We start from the raw sequence: 15,920 nt of genomic DNA on the forward strand, positions 1-15,920 counted from the left end.
CTATTTTCCCCGTCCCGGTTCAACCGACCAGAATCTTTGAATCAGAATTACAGCAGTTAAAAATTGAAATCCTAATTTATCTATTTGTGATTGCAGGAACAGTTGGTCTTACAGCGATCAATCACCGTATTGTTTATGTATGAACTTTACCGATGTATACCAACGATGCGTTTCATCCAAATCTAAGGTTTTCACAACATTATTTATTCATAAAAATATTTTAAAATTTTAACAGTAGCATCTTCTTGTTAATAACCCTAATTAGGACAGATTCATGAACTGCAACTCCCAAAATAAATCTAGAACAGACGCACATCAACAAAAAATCGAATGAGGACAAAAAAAAAAGGCAACAAAAGATTTAAAAAACGACTAATCTTACGGAGATAACCATTCTGGTTAGGCAAATAAAAGCCTAATCTTGAGAAAAAAGGTCTATATAGAAAAACAAATGAAGAAAAATCAAAAAGTAGCACTTCTTTATCCAAAACAACACATTATGGCCCAAGGAAGAAGGCCGCCATGATCCTGCTTAAGTAGAAGATTTTTGAGCTCAAGAGTTCTTCAATGGTTACAAAGAGGTGGCATCCTAGCACCCGAGTTGTCTGAAAGTAAAACCGCTTCATAAGATGCGTCGAACATGATGTGGTACTTTAAGCATGTTATTGGAAGTATTATGATGGTTTTTTCCTTACCATTGTGAGCTATCTTAGTTTTGTTGAACTTGGCGGTGAAGTTGTAGAATCCAATCGACATAACCACTCGAACCGCCCATCTGGTCCTCAATGAGATTTCTGAGGAGAAGGAAGCCTTCTCGGGGTTGTTCTCCTTGTCTCACTAGAAAACACATGGGGTGATATGAAGGATCACTCTCCCTCAGTTTCTTTACCAACCTCATTAGCTTCTTTGACATCCCATTCTCTTGCTCTTGAAAGGTAACCTAAGAGACCCAACACGAAGAAAGACAAGGGTTTCACACATATTATCATGTTTCAAATTCTTGAAAAACACTAATGATGCATATACATCATCGAATGTACCGCCTGTTCATATATTCATATGTAAGGATATATGTGGATAAAAATACATACCCTTGAGAGGTCTGCTGCAAAGTCAACCCCAAGAAGATTTTTAGCAATGTCAGGTGAAAGCATCCGGCCAAACCACAAAACTAATCGAAAACCATCATCATATATGTAAAGGCCTCTAGAATCCAAACTCTCTGCAGCCAGCGGCAATCTCCTTAATACGTCTTTAAAGTCATCGTGGGCTGCTGATGGCTGCAAGCATGTGAATTCACAAATTATTTACTATTTCTTGAACACTGATGTTTGATAATGGACATTGAGATAAAAATACACAAACCTTTAAGAGCCATTCGTCAACACGGAATAAATTGGGATACAAAAGCTTCAATAGCTTTTTGACAGGCAGAGCCATCATGGTGAAGCCTGCAGCACAGCGCTCATCAAGAGAAGTATCAGCAGGTCCACCTAGAAGAGGAGTGGACTTAGTAATTGCCAATCCGTACAATGGCAAGAACTTCAGAGACTCTGGGTATACTAATCTGGACCCCAAGCGATGCTGCACCGCGTGAAGATTACGATATTCTTTGAGGGCTTTAACAATCTTTTGCTGTATTGCATTCCGTGCATCATCCAATTTTGCGGACAAAGATTTCTCAATTGCTGCAGAATTTAAATTGTCATTAAATAGTATCAAAAGTAGCATATGAAAAAAATTTGAATATAGCTTACCTAATCTAGCATATAAAGACACAATGGAACCAGTGTCTGCTTGTCTATACATCTCCCCAAGATCTGTAACCACTGGTGCAACAGATGTGTGTACCCTTATACGTCTCTCTCCACAAGAGGCGGTATATCTTAGTTCTGTTAAGGATTACTAAAAGCTAAATGATGTGTTGTATGTTTAAACTCAAGTATGTTTAAAATATCAACTATTCAAGGATACAGCAAAGCCACTTGGAAATACACAGTCTGGGATGTTAGCAAAGTCTCCTCAAGAGATAGCTGCATTGCATACGCTTTGTCACAGTCAACAGCAGGAAGAGCAAGCAGGTCAGTAGACCTTAGCATGAAGTTCCCATGGTAGGACGAGAAACGAATTCCTGCATGCAAAAATATATAAGATCACAAGTAGCACACCAATGCATTAGCAAATATTGACATAGCAGGTAGCAAAAACGAATATATTATCATAAACTATTAAACCTTTTCCACATCTTATTCGCATAACCGCCTCCCACGCAGTTTCCCTTGTAAGGTCTCTAGCAAGCTCGTGTCTTAACTTATCTCCATGAACAGATGATTGGAAACCTGGATAATAGTACACCTGTCCTCCAGTGTATTTTGCCAGAGTCCCTTCAAGAAACCAAAGAATTGTAATTACAGGCTGATAAACTTAACTATCACCCATGACTCCAAACAGCTGAAATAAAAAACATCAACTGATAACCTCAACGTTCACATACCTAATGAGGCAATATCAGTGTACTTATCACTGAATGCATAAACATTAATTCCTATCTGGAACTTGGTACAATCAGCAGCCATTTGTTTATAGAAGGGATCTTCAGCTACCCTTAATGCATATTCTTTGTCAGTTCCATAGACACGAGGATCATCTCCCCGCAACTTTAACCTCCCAGCACCAAGAGAAGGTAATGAGTTCTGGAAAATTAGTAACTTGCCCCCAAGTTGGTTCTGAAATAGGGAGAGAAACAGAGTCAACAAACTGATCCACATTTCAGATGAGGATCTAAATAGGACACTCAACATCAAATGAATTATATGATATTATCTTGATATGTCAGGATGGTAACTAACCATAACCATAAACGCCGCTCTGAGGGCTGGGCCAAAAGCTGATTCCACATTGAAATTATCTTGAAACATCAAAGGTAGACTGTCCAAAAAGGCGTCCACCACAGTTCTAGATTCAGATAGATTTACAAGCAGATCGTCTGGCAATGGGACAAAGATATCATCTAGATCTGATACAACCATCATCTGCGGCTGGCTCAAAGATGACTGCATTGCCAAAGTCCACAAAAAAAAAATTATGGAGGCTAAAGAATTTCAAAACAAAAGTTCCTGTGAGTTTACAATTCTCTTACCTTCATGTTGTAAAAATGTAACGTGCTGTCATAAGTAATAAATCCAATTTGAGTTCTTGGATAACCAGGCAGGTTATCCAAACAAGACTTAATCGTTTGAGCAACAACCTGCGAAGGAGCAAAAGGTCAGTGTAAGATCTATATTATACGAAAGCTTCCATATGAAGAGAGAGAGCCACTAAGCTAGACAAAGAAACAAGAACAGTCTAGATGATCCATTAATACGTAGTATATTCAGATAAAATCACACAAGAATTAGCACTTACTAATTATGGAACAGTAAAGCCCATTTCCAGCAAAATTACAAAGTGGGATATTCAAATCGATCATGCTTACCTCAAGCATTCCACTTTTAGTAGCCGAAATCGAAACATCAATGAGGAAGAAGTAGATAGGTGGCATCGGAGGCCGAACCATGTATTCAGTTGGAGCTATGATTTCAACACTGCCTTTAGTCAGCTCAGGTCGTTGATCCATATCCATTCTTCGGCCAGTAGCATCCAAATGTGAGAAGTATTCACCAGGCACTGAACAAGAAATTTAAACCCATAACTATGAATAGTCATCTTATAAATATATGCCTGAAAGTATTGAAGTTCTAGCATCATCGATCAAATGATTTATGGAAAAAGAAATTTTTGACAAATTACCATCATTAAGCATCGAACATATATTACACCGCCACTTTCTTCCAGAATCTGTAAAAGTCACAAAAGGATTCACATAGGTACGGCATCTTCTGCAGCGGATGATGCCAGTTGAGCCAAAATCAATAAGTGGTACCTCCTCCTGAACAGATAAAATGACAATTTGCAAAGAAAGGCAAAGTTATATGTGGCACTAGAACATGAAAGAATCGCAAAGACATTCTTGTTAATAATAACGGAAACTAACCCCTTCAGGAGTCTCAGCAAGTGGACAAACCACAGCTCCTAGAGGTAAATGCCACCTTGAAGCCAGAGACTGGGAATTTGGTATAGCACTAGTCGTCAGTCGTAGATATCTAGAATGGCAATTCATTGGGTACATTTCAGCAAATGAATTTGGCTCCACGTCACCATCCAATGGCCTTGGGAATGATTTATGATCAAGTCCTGGTTCCAGCGATCCAGGAATAGATGAAAGAGATAGCGAGTTAAAATCTTCAGTCAAGCCTTGAACGTTACTGGGAGGAGGTGCATAGTTTGGATGCAGATTCTGCTGTGCTGCCATATTTGGTCGCTGAGCAAAACCTCCTGTGTGAGGAGGATATGATGAGACTGGAGGGGGTCCTGGGGGACCTTGAGATGTCTGGAATGGCGTCGGAGCCTGTAAGACCTGCTTGCTAGGATAACCAGGAAAAGATGGCTGCGAACCGCCCACGCCAGGATAAGACGGAGTAACTGGAGGCATTGACTGTTGAAAACCAGGCCTGGCAGGCATATGATAATCTGTAGCAGGGGGATAAGCATTTGCTCCAGGTAGCCCAGAAGTCGTACTTTGTGGCGGAGGCCCCATTGCTACAGGTGCCATCGGTTGCTGTGGGCGAAGAGACATAGGAGGAGATAAGTGACCTGCAAGAGTTTGAGGTGGTGGTGGGCCCTGAGGAGGGTTTTGTGTAGTCGGGAATGGCGGGGATGGAAAACGCTGAAAAGGGGCACCACCAGGAGGACCATATGCTGGTGAAGGAAACGAATTTGATGATGGCGGTGGAGGTCTACTCCCAGGAATCTGAGAAACAAAAGGAGACGGCTGGCCAGGCCTCATCGTACCCACTGGTGGAGCCGGAGGAGGACCAGAGGCAGTGAAAGGTCTTGTAGGTTGGGATGCAGATGGTGTAAAAGGTCTAAAGCCAACCGCCTCTGATCCAGTGGGTGGTCCACCTGATTGAGGAGGAATCCCTGGTGGCGGAGCAGATGCAAATGGAGAGGAAGCAGGCCTAGCTGGAAAATTTGGATAGCCCTGATTCTCCGTACCCATTATTGATCACAACTTATCACTTACAACAGTTGTCAGAGTTATAGCCAAACTGGAAGCTAAGGGACCAGATCAATACAATCCCAGATTCTCTTCGATGAGTACCTTAGAATCAGATTCGTTCACGGAAGCTTCATATCATCTGGAAAAAACCAGTGTAGTTCTCTTTCACAGTGCCGACCTGGACAGATCCGCCTCTCAAAATCCGTAGCTATCTCTAGTGATCTTTCAAAATTGGTAACTTCTGTGAGATATTTGAGGACGATCTTCTACGATGGTTTAGATCTTTTCAAAAAAGTAAGCCTCTCCGATTCACAGTTCCTTATTCAATTACTTAAAAACTTTTCAATTCTTTTCGAGCAAGACGATCTTACCGGGTGATAGATATCCAGTGAGAATCGTCTACGAAAAAGTCCCTCTCCGTAAGTGAATTCTCTTATGAAGATCTGGATCAATAACCATTGAATATCAGCTAAAATTCAACATTAATATCAATCTAACATGATTAGGGTGTCGAAGACTACCTGAAGTGAGAGGAAACTCGAGAAACTGCGGAGCACGAAACTGATTCTACAGCGATCGGCTTCAGATCGTCTGACCCGAAGAAGATTTTCGATACGGAATTGGAGAACCACCAAGTGCAGCGAAAGAGACGATGTGATATATTATGGGCCAGGTAGTGGCTAACAGTTTTATATCTCTCCAGCCCATTTAACAGTTTCGTCCTATCACTGTTTTTTTAATAAAATATCCTTTTCTTTTCCTTTTTGATAAAGAATAAATCTGTAAATATTACTTTCATAGATTTCATTTCTATTATTTTATAAAATAGTAAAATGAAATTTAATACTAACAGTTTAAAACTCTTCCTGATTATGTTTTTCGGAATTTCTAAATCAATTTATTTTAAAGATATTATAAATAAGAAAGTTATAGTTATAAACAATAATTTTATAAGAAATTAATAAAGAATTCATTGATGTTTTATGCCAAGATTTTATCGATTTATTATGCTCACATGATCATGCTATAACTATCCGGAAAATCAGTAGGAGTATAATGCATGACTGTGAAGACTAGAACCAATTCTGCATAGTTTTGAAGAAACTAAGGTAATGTCACTTACATGATTAATATATAAGATGTCTTATACACAGACAATACAGAGAGATATAAAAGCAAATAATGTTAACCAATAACCATAGTCCATAGAAATCTTCTTGATTGCCCCCAAACCACAAATCGATTTTCATGGAAATGATGGAGTTTGGTGTAGAATCGAACACCAAGAGCCAAACCTAAGATGAAAAGAGGAACAAGAAACTGAAAGAGCTTAATCAACAACAACTCAGAACTCTTCAATTCAAAGCTCTTGTTATCTTGATTATGCTCTGTCTGATTTGGGGTAGTAGTAGTAGCAATATCACTGGCCTTGGTAGAGAGATCTATGTCTCCAACATAAAACTCACTTAACATGGCGATTCCTGTGTTGAGAAAGCTCCGACAAGTTTAAAACCTTTCCATTTCCGACCATTTTTAATTATATATTTTTCCAAAATTGTGGTGTGTAAATTTCCAAGGAAAGAGAATGTTTTTGTATTTGTTTATCTGATTGTTGAAAATTGAGATTAGCTCTAACATCAACCGTTTCTATCGTATGAGTACCAGAATCCACGCTTGTCTTGTTGTCACACAAACTCATTCACGTAAGTAAAAGTGTATCATACCTTTCTCCTTTTTCTTCTTCTTCTTCTAATTTCTTTTCTACTTTCACAATTAAACCCCAATATTTTATATTATTTCCCTAATCAACCCTTTGGCATTTAAAATTTACATATAAAACATAAGAGAAAAGATGGGCCTGACTATCCTAAACTAAGTACATAACCCAACAGACAATTATCACGGCCCAATAAAATGGTGCTAAAAGGCACCGCAAAACCCTAATTTGAATAAGCTGCTCACTTTTAATCACCCCGGAGTAGTAAGCTTGCGGCTGATCAGAGCTGAGTGAAAAATGGTGTCTGGATCAGGAATTTGCGCGAAGCGCGTGGTGGTTGATGCTCGTCACCACATGCTAGGTCGCTTGGCTTCGGTTGTAGCAAAGGATCTGCTCAATGGCCAGAATATTGTGGTTGTCCGGTGCGAGGAGATTTGTCTCTCCGGCGGACTTGTTCGTCAGAAGATGAAGTACATGAGGTTTCTCCGTAAGCGTATGAACACTAAACCTTCTCACGGACCTATTCACTTCCGTGCTCCCTCCAAGATCTTCTGGCGTACCGTTCGCGGGTTCGTTACTTCGATCTCTCTCTGGTTTTGTTATTTTTAGCTACTGATTCGAGCACCGATTTTATGAATTTAGTACTGTGAATAATGTAGAAAGCGCATATGAACTCTTATTTCATTGAAAATTGCTCTAGGATTGGAATCATACTAAAGTAGAGAATCCACTTTGATGTTTTTGTAGTTGTACAATGTGTAGTTTTTGTTTTTTGTTTGAGAAAATGTGCCAAATCCGATGTTGAATTGTTGTTTTTGTTTGTGTGGCAGTATGATTCCACACAAGACTAAGCGTGGAGCTAATGCACTTGCCCGCTTGAAGGTCTTTGAAGGAGTTCCTACTCCATATGACAAGATCAAGAGGATGGTCGTTCCTGATGCTCTCAAGTTTGTCCTTTTACCCTTTCATTTTCATTTTTTTTCAGTTTCCTTCATTTATACTTACAAGTAGCTACAGTCTCTGAAACTTTGATTCTTCCTTCTTGATCAGGGTCTTGAGGCTGCAGGCTGGACACAAATACTGTCTGTTGGGTCGCCTTTCTTCTGAAGTCGGGTGGAACCACTACGACACCATCAAGGTATGCTTCACTTCACCTTTAGTTTCTCTTGTGTACTGTTCACTTTTACTGATGTGATGCTTTCTGTACCTAAGCTGATTTGAACATCGTCATGAAAAGCTTTTAAGAACATAAGTTCCTGTCATGCGTGTATTATAGCAATAATATGCATACATCACATAACTGTACTGTTTTAGGATATCTTTAGATTGGATCATGTTTTAGTTAGAAGAATGGATCATAAGCTAATGAATGTGTGTTTGATGAAAATGAGCAGGAGCTGGAGAACAAGAGAAAGGAAAGAGCTCAAGCTGTTTATGAGAGAAAGAAGCAACTTAGCAAACTCAGAGCTAAGGCCGAGAAGGTTGCTGAAGAGAAGCTTGGATCTCAATTGGATGTTCTTGCACCCGTCAAGTACTGAATTCAATCAGTTTATCGTATTTGAATGTTTTTGCAAGTTTTGCTCAGACATTATACTATTATATTACGAGGTTTTGTTGTATGCGATTTTGACTTAGTTTATTTCTTGAATTCGACTTTACTTAGTTTATTTCTTGAATTCGTCTTTTGTCATGCGCCTCCTCCAAAACGTTTCGTGATTTATTTTTCCTCTGCATATATCATCCTCTGTAATCTGTATCATGCCGAAGTCTTAGAATCTCGTAGATTTTCCTTTTGGCAAATACTTAAAGAGCTATGTCACATTGAAGTTTGGATGTGATAAATTTGTTTCGTGGGCCATGGAAAAAAAGGAAAAAGTAAACGTCAACAGCAGGGTTCGAACCTGCGCGGGCGAAGCCCAACAGATTTCAAGTCTGTCTCCTTAACCACTCGGACATATTGACTGTTTGTTTAATGAACTGAGATATTACTAAATATACTTATAAACTTTGTACCATTCATGGATTCACATTCAAAACTATAAGTACTTTTTGTTTTGTGCCAAACAAAAAGAATCAATTTTAATTTGCACACTCAAATATTAAGTGAGTAGTGGCAAAGTGTTAAAAATTAGTATGATGAGCAGAGAGAAGCACCCAAAATGTGTCAAGCCAAATAAGGTTTCAAAATCAGGTATTGCATGATCACCATGGTCCATGGCTCTAATCATCCGAAATAATCCTCTAAGAAGTTCTGTTCCTCACAAATATGCAACCCACGATATATTGTTCTTATTTCTTGGATATATGTTCATAAATTCTCTATCACTTCTCTACTTTTCTTGCCCAACCATATGTACAAGTGTTGCGACCATCTCCACAAACCTAATTAAAACTGGTCCTTCTGTTATAAAAAGTTGAATTACATTTTGATCATCAAAATTAAAATATTGAAATAGAATTTTCAACTTTCCTCGAAAAGATCATAGAGTAATCCTTAATTTAGATAATTCTTTTTCACCTTAAGACTCGTTCTTCCTTACTCTTTCTAACCATTCCAAAACACTTTTACCCACAAAATTTTCTTTCAATTTAAGAAGGTAAATGAAAAAAGAAAGCAAAAGTTTAAATGATTAAAAGGTTAAAACACAATCCCAAATTTTCTACCACTTTTTTCTCATTTTTCTGAATTCTTTCATTAAGCAAATCCAATGTTTTCGACTCTCTAAATTCAATGCACGAGGTAACATTTCGATGCATGGAGTTAAATGTCAGCGTTAAAGAGCCGTAGTAACTCGTTAGCCGGACTAAGTCTAGACGCTGTGCTTGGCGGCGAGATCCTTATAGAACCGCCATCTCTACCGTCGCCACCACCTTTACCATCAAAATCTCTTGTACCGCACCGTCCAACAAGCCAAACCCTTTTTGATATCATACGTGAGGAATACGCCAAAGAAGGGCACAAAGATCGGACCACGTGGCAGATTTTCCGTGAGAAACTCCGTCTTAAACGAACCGGTTCTGCTTGGACCTCGTCTCTTCATATCCCTGCTTCGGATATCCTTATCCCTAATCCCAAACACATTGGAACAGCGTTCCGGTCTCACTCCGCCGGTTTAAACATCCGAGATCTGGTTCACGCTATACCGATGTCAGATCCACCTGGTTCTTCAGGACGCGCTATGTTCACGCGCGGATCTTCAATGCGGGTCGGGTCGAGTAAAAACCCGGACGATTCGCCTGACATCAGCGTTCTTGAAGATGGGCCACCGTCTAGGAGTTTTAAGCCGCAGTTATCACGGCACGATTCCGTTAGAGATCACAGCGAAGGCGAAGAAAACAACAGACGACGTCATCCGATCGTCACGTTCGTGGAAGAGAGACAAATGTCGGCGAGAGAAGCGGTTGCTGCTCAAGAAGCGGCGGAAGCTGAAGCGGCGGCGGCTGGAGGAAGCGAAGATGAAGACGACGATGACGAAGAGGATGATTCAGGAGAAACAGAGGAGATGAAATCATCTTCAGCTTCTGAGCCGAAACAGACGATGTCTCTGATGGATCTGTTGGAAGAAACAGATCGACAAATGGGATTAACAGGATCGAGATACGCCATGGATGAAGATGAAGAGTACGAAGAAGACGAAGAAGATGAGAACAACGAGGAAGAAGGAGATAGTCATGGAGGAGGAGAAGGAGAGCTTAGTTGCTGCGTTTGCATGGTGAAAATAAAAGGCGCTTCTTTTACACCTTGTGGTCACACGTTTTGTAAGCTCTGTTCTAAAGAGCTTATGGCTCAGAAAGGTCACTGTCCTGTTTGCAGCAGCTTCGTTCTCGAGTTCCTTGAGATCTTTTAGAAACAAATTTTGATACTTTTTGTTTATTTTTGGAGAAATTTTGAAACTTTTATTTTTCTTGGGAGAAACTGTTACATGATCAAAGTCCCAAAAATTTTATTAGACCATCTCTGTTTGATCTTAGCAATGGTTAACAAGGCGGTGGTGAAGCGGACATCGATCAGGTTGTCTCACAATATAAATCTGATCTCCGACTTCACTGCTCGAGTCTTGATTCCTATACCATGTCCATAGTGCCCATGTCTCGTTCTTCATCTGCATAATGATTAATCTTTTTAGTTATAAACTTAAGGCTAAACTCTGTTTTGATGCGTTAAGGAGTTAACTAAAAACAGTACCTCTAGGATTCCATGGCCAAAGCTGCTTTCTCTCAGGGCACTATAATCAGGTTGCCGATCCCAACAGAACTTATCAGACGGCGTGAAGTTCCACGCGCAAAACCCACCCATGACTGGATCGGGCGTGGTTAACGGCTCTGGACATTTACCGGGGTCATCTGCATGCTCGATCGCCATCTTTTCACGGTTACCTCCATCACCAATCACAATGTAAACTGGACCACATGGGTCCAGTTCGTAATTGTATACTCTGTTCGACCGTTCATAAGCATGCACCTGGAAATAAGTTTTCACAAAAGAAAAAACATAACGGTCCATCATATCAAATCGAAAGGCAAAGAAAGATAAGTGACAGCTTTTTGGGTCGGGTCTTACATGTCCGTTAAAGACAATGTCGGTACCATAAGAATAAAGTAATTCCTCCATAGCTTCTTTCATACATTCTGCTTCTCTGTAATGCGCTGTATAAGAACTATACCAAGGTGGATGCCAAGAAGCTACTAACCATGGAGTTACCGATCTATCGACTTTAGCCAAATCCTTCTTTAACCATTCATATTGTTCCGCTGCAAAACACAAGACAAAATTGTTAAAACAGAGTGCAAACAGTAAATTAAGAGGACATAGTTTGAGAATATTATAAAACCTGATTTGTCATACGCAATGTAGGCACCAAGCATAACAAAGTGAATCCCACCAGCGTTAAAGGAATAATATAGCGTAGAAGACGAGCCGCTTTCATTAAAAGGGAAAGCGAATCTTGAACTATAAGCTTCAAATGTCTTGTTCTCTGCTTGCAATTCGATCTCATGGTTCCCTTCAATCACCATCAAAGGAACTTTGGAAGTCAGATTCTCCATAAACCTACCCCAGTAGTCCCAACGTGGCTGATACGTCTCATGTATAGGTGTCTCAGGGAAAGAGCAAGAATAACAATCAGAGCTAGTCCCGTTTGTTAGATACAAGTTTGCATAACTCACGTCGCCGATCAATAAAATGAGATCCGGAGAGTTATGAATCAAGTGACTAATTGTATCAGTAGTGTTATAAGTGAGACCAAGATCACCAACAACCGCTATTCGACCAGGATAACTCGAGGGACTAGAAACAGGCATTGTCCTGAAATGGTGTATCTTACTCATAGCCCGTCTTGAAGGATCTCCACATCGATAGTAATAGATAGTACTTGGTTTCAGCCCTGCGTTTCAAAAACCAATCCATAACCAAGAATATCGAGGCATACATATAGCTAAAATGAAGAAAAGAATAAAAGATGAACCTGTAATGCGAACATGGTGTATGATTCCAGAAGTGTAGTTAAGGAGACCGTCGAAAGGATAAAGTTGACTATAAACAAGTGAATGTCCTTTAGCTTCATGACTCAGTGAGTGCCTCAAGGTTCCGAATTGAACAACACTGTTGATACTTGTCGGATCTAATGGCTTCACCTTCTTTCCGATTTGGAACTCACCTTTCAAACACAACATGCATTAAGTTATTATTAACAGCTTTCATCAGAGTCACAAGATCCTAACGTCTGGCTGAAGTAACTAAAAAGAGTTGGATAAGATTCTTCCAGAGTTAGCATTTATTACATAATTATAAGTTTATAATACAGTTCTTTAAGAGGAAGAAGTTAAAGAAAGATATATATAGAATTAAACTGAAGAAGATTACAAATTACGTAATTAGCCAAAAATCACTTCTGTAAATGAAAAAGTGGATTAAAGGAAGGTAGTAAAATGAACCTGTGATCCAAGAGACCCAGATGGAATCATGATCGGAGGAGAGGGAGAGAGAGATTTGCTCCGGCTCAAAACCAATGACACGCCGGCGGACGCGGGGATCGGTGTCGGGCAAATCGATGGCTTGCCCCCGGAGAGAGGTGTCCAATGGCACCGTCACCGGAACGAACGGTCCATCTAAAGTTGACGGAATAGAGTGGGCGGAGGAGATTGCCGGCGAGAGAAAGCAGAAGAGTAGAAGTAGTAGAAACGTCATCGTTCCAGAGGGTGGTGGTGGTGGCGGAGCTTTTCATTGTAGTGGGCGGGTTTCGGCTTTTTGTATTTTTTAATGTTGTCGTAGGGGTATCTTTGGAAAAGAATGTGCCCGATTAAATAGTCATTATCGTTAAACTAATCATGACTCTCTCTAGTCAATTAAACTCGCAACTACTGTATTTCTTAAGACCTAATAATTATTACTAAAGAATTTTATATGATACTATATAGTTTTCTGTGTATATATCACTATTTCGTTATTCGATGCATTACGTGCAGTCGAGGAGTTACACCGTGACGTTTTTGGTTTTATAAACTAGTATTCCAATCTTCGATAGTGGATAGAAATCTAACCATAATGTTTTGTGCATTTTCTACTTTGTATTTTTCTGGATAGTGGGAATACTTTAGCAGATTATATTCTCTCTTCACAATACTATTTTCTATTGGATAGGAGTTTAATATATACCAGAGCATGATATACACTCATTTGTCGATCTTTAACGATTTTTTCAAATGATTACCCAGTGGATATCAAGCAATAGAATTTGGAATAATTGAACTGAACAAAAAAACAATTAGAAATTAAAGTAATAAATAAATTCTTATCTAACGGGAGCATAAAAAGTGATATTATTATCAAAACCATCATAAATAAAATAACAGTCAATCAATTCAATAGCAATAAATTTTTAAAAATACAAACAGATATGTATAGGAATTTGAATTCTTTCATATCCAGTTAAATTCTTTTGACTGAATAGGAAGAGTCAAAAAGATGATTTTAATGAGAGAATATTACACTTTTAGACATTTTTTAAAAACTATTTCCATGTTTAGGCACTTTCAAAAGACTAGACACTTTCTTTATGTTTTTTTACTAAAATAACTTCTAACTAAAATATTCTCTTAATCCACGTTTTTTTTCTTTCTCTCTCCTCTCTCTCTCTCTCTCTCCCTCTCTCTCTCTCCCTCTCTCTCCCTCTCTCTCTCTCTTCATCTTTGTAAAAAATGAAAAGAAACTTCTTCTTCTTCAACAACAGCGGCTTGATTTGATTTTTGCTTTCTCTCATGTGTCAAACTCGTTTCATCTACGTAGCATCGAGATTTCAGTTAATCGAATCTCCTGTTATCATGGACATGCTATATAGAATAGATATAGATCAGTAAAAAGGTTTCTGAATGGATATATTTAAATGGATTCGTTATTATGGATACCAAAAAATTGTTTGTTGATTTTTCTTTCAGTTTGCAGAGACCTCCACCTTCAAGACCTTATGGACATGGAACTTTGGTTTCTTTACAAAACACGATTAATCGAATCTTCTGTTATTATTGACATGATATATAGAATAGATACGGATCAGTAGAAAGGTTTCTGAATGGATATATTTAAATGGACTCGTTATTATGGATACCAAAAAATTATTTGTTGATTTTTCTTTCAGTTTGCAGAGACCTCCACATTCAAGACCTTATGGACATGGAACTTTGGTTTCTATACGAACCACGGTTAATTGAATCTCCTGTTATTATGGACATGGTATATAGATTAGATATGGATCAGTAAAAAGGTTTCCGAGTGGATATATTTAAATGGACTCGTTTAGGCACTTTTAGAGAATTTTATTCCTTTTGAGGCACTTGTCAGGGATGAGGCACTTTTCCAACTTTTTCATTAAACTTTTGACAAATTTGCCCCTGAAAATTAAAAAATTATAATTAAAAAAAAAGTTTCATCTCTCCACGTTCCTTTTTTTTCCTTCTTCTTCCTCTCTCTCTCTCTCTCTCTCTCTCTCTCTCTCTCTCTCTCTTCTCTCTCTCTTCTCTCTCTCTCTTCTCATTATTACTTTTTTTTCTTTCCTTGCAAAATCAAACATTTAAGAGTTTATCAAAATCAAACATTTGAGAGTTTATGGAAAACCCAAGTTGGCAAATTCCAGTATTAAATTTCATATCCATTTGATCGCCTTGTTTGGTACAATTTAATTCTTTCTTGATAAATTGATGTTTCATTGAACGTCTAACCTTAAAAGCATATTCTTTTGCTTATGAGAATCACTTATTTCCACATGGTTACGTTTACGTGGACAAGTTATCATGGAGACAAACTAGCATCATTTTTTATCTTCTCTGTCTTCCATGTTTTTTTTTTCATCATTTTTATTTTCTTTTTCAAAATCATCAATCATGGTGGTTCTCTATAATTCTTACAAATCATAGAAATTCTGAGATTATCTCAAAATTCTCTATCATAACTTAAAAACGAAGAATATATTAAGAATCAACAACAGAACATTGCTGCTACAATTGATCTTCTTACACGCTTTATATACTTAAACTTGAGTACTTGGACACTCATCAATGGACAACTATGCTTCAGATGTGAGTTACTAGATGACCACTTGGACTAGAGTGCTTGGACACTTATCAATGGACAACTATGCTTCAAATGTGAGTTATTAGATGACCATTTGGACTTGAATGCTTGGACACTCATCAATGGACAACTATGCCTCAGATGAAGTTACATCGACAATGGCCTTTTTGCTGCTACTCGCGTTCTCAACATCACGAACCGTTTCAAGCCCAGATTGCTTAGAAGGTAACTGATCATGGTTAACATCCTCACTTTTCATTGTAATCGATGACAGAGATTCCTTAATCAAGGAGAGAAATAAATGGAACCAAATCAAATAATTGTTGAGAGACAGGGAAGATGATGATAAATCATATGAAATTGGGTTTTTAGTTTTGATTTGGAATATTGAGATTCCCGTAAAAAATTGGTTTTGATTTTGGAAAGAGAGAGAAATAAAGACGATAGAGAAAAGAGTTGAGAGAGAAAATGAGGAGAAAGCGTTGTGGTTCAGAGGGCAATTTGGGAATTTTGATTTGGTAAAGTGCCTTCTCCTTTCA

General features: G+C 38.5%; 4 protein-coding genes, 1 long non-coding RNA gene and 1 other non-coding gene across 8 annotated transcripts; 2 read left to right on the forward strand and 4 right to left on the reverse strand.

Annotated features, from left to right (window-relative positions):
• Positions 1–184: 184 nt before the first annotated feature.
• On the reverse strand, positions 185–5,817 carry ERMO2 (Sec23/Sec24 protein transport family protein). The gene is made up of 14 exons (NM_111590.4): positions 5,620–5,817; positions 4,034–5,541; positions 3,790–3,928; positions 3,476–3,666; positions 3,140–3,247; positions 2,850–3,053; positions 2,495–2,726; positions 2,235–2,384; positions 1,975–2,131; positions 1,758–1,885; positions 1,366–1,688; positions 1,092–1,280; positions 696–940; positions 185–605 (listed from the first exon to the last, which is right to left on the reverse strand). Exons 2-13 carry the CDS (start codon positions 5,096–5,098, stop codon positions 710–712), a joined length of 3,117 nt encoding a protein of 1,038 aa, NP_187366.2. The 5' UTR covers positions 5,099–5,541; positions 5,620–5,817; the 3' UTR covers positions 185–605; positions 696–709.
• A 1,149-nt stretch (positions 5,818–6,966) lies between these two features.
• AT3G07110 (Ribosomal protein L13 family protein) lies at positions 6,967–8,618 on the forward strand. 2 transcript variants are annotated; one of them, NM_111591.4, is made up of 4 exons: positions 6,967–7,384; positions 7,646–7,762; positions 7,866–7,953; positions 8,210–8,618. In NM_111591.4, the coding sequence occupies exons 1-4, from the start codon at positions 7,113–7,115 to the stop codon at positions 8,351–8,353; spliced, it is 621 nt and encodes a 206-aa protein (NP_187367.1). In that variant the 5' UTR covers positions 6,967–7,112; the 3' UTR covers positions 8,354–8,618. The 2 variants fall into 2 exon arrangements, with proteins under 2 accessions (NP_187367.1, NP_001030654.1); NM_001035577.1 differs by having other exon boundaries at positions 7,040–7,384; positions 8,207–8,549.
• Positions 8,619–8,695: 77 nt separating this feature from the next.
• On the reverse strand, positions 8,696–8,777 carry AT3G07115. The gene has a single exon. It is a non-coding gene; the product is annotated as a tRNA-Ser (tRNA).
• Positions 8,778–9,454: 677 nt separating this feature from the next.
• Positions 9,455–9,957, reverse strand: AT3G01935. The gene has a single exon (NR_140873.1). It is a non-coding gene; the product is annotated as an other RNA (long non-coding RNA).
• Positions 9,500–10,763, forward strand: AT3G07120 (RING/U-box superfamily protein). Its single transcript, NM_111592.3, has one exon. It carries the CDS (start codon positions 9,581–9,583, stop codon positions 10,661–10,663), a length of 1,083 nt encoding a protein of 360 aa, NP_187368.1. The 5' UTR covers positions 9,500–9,580; the 3' UTR covers positions 10,664–10,763.
• Positions 10,731–13,225, reverse strand: PAP15 (purple acid phosphatase 15; the record flags this gene model as incomplete). 2 transcript variants are annotated; one of them, NM_111593.3, is made up of 6 exons in its annotated part: positions 12,750–13,225; positions 12,281–12,472; positions 11,648–12,199; positions 11,377–11,567; positions 11,002–11,277; positions 10,731–10,918 (listed from the first exon to the last, which is right to left on the reverse strand). In NM_111593.3, exons 1-6 carry the CDS (start codon positions 13,000–13,002, stop codon positions 10,784–10,786), a joined length of 1,599 nt encoding a protein of 532 aa, NP_187369.1. In that variant the 5' UTR covers positions 13,003–13,225. The 2 variants fall into 2 exon arrangements, with proteins under 2 accessions (NP_187369.1, NP_001325531.1); NM_001337692.1 differs by having other exon boundaries at positions 10,784–10,918; positions 11,002–11,567.
• Between the last annotated feature and the right edge of the window lie 2,695 nt (positions 13,226–15,920).

This window comes from Arabidopsis thaliana, chromosome 3 (genome assembly GCF_000001735.4).
Source record: "Arabidopsis thaliana chromosome 3, partial sequence".
NCBI classification, from domain to species: Eukaryota; Viridiplantae; Streptophyta; class Magnoliopsida; order Brassicales; family Brassicaceae; genus Arabidopsis; species Arabidopsis thaliana.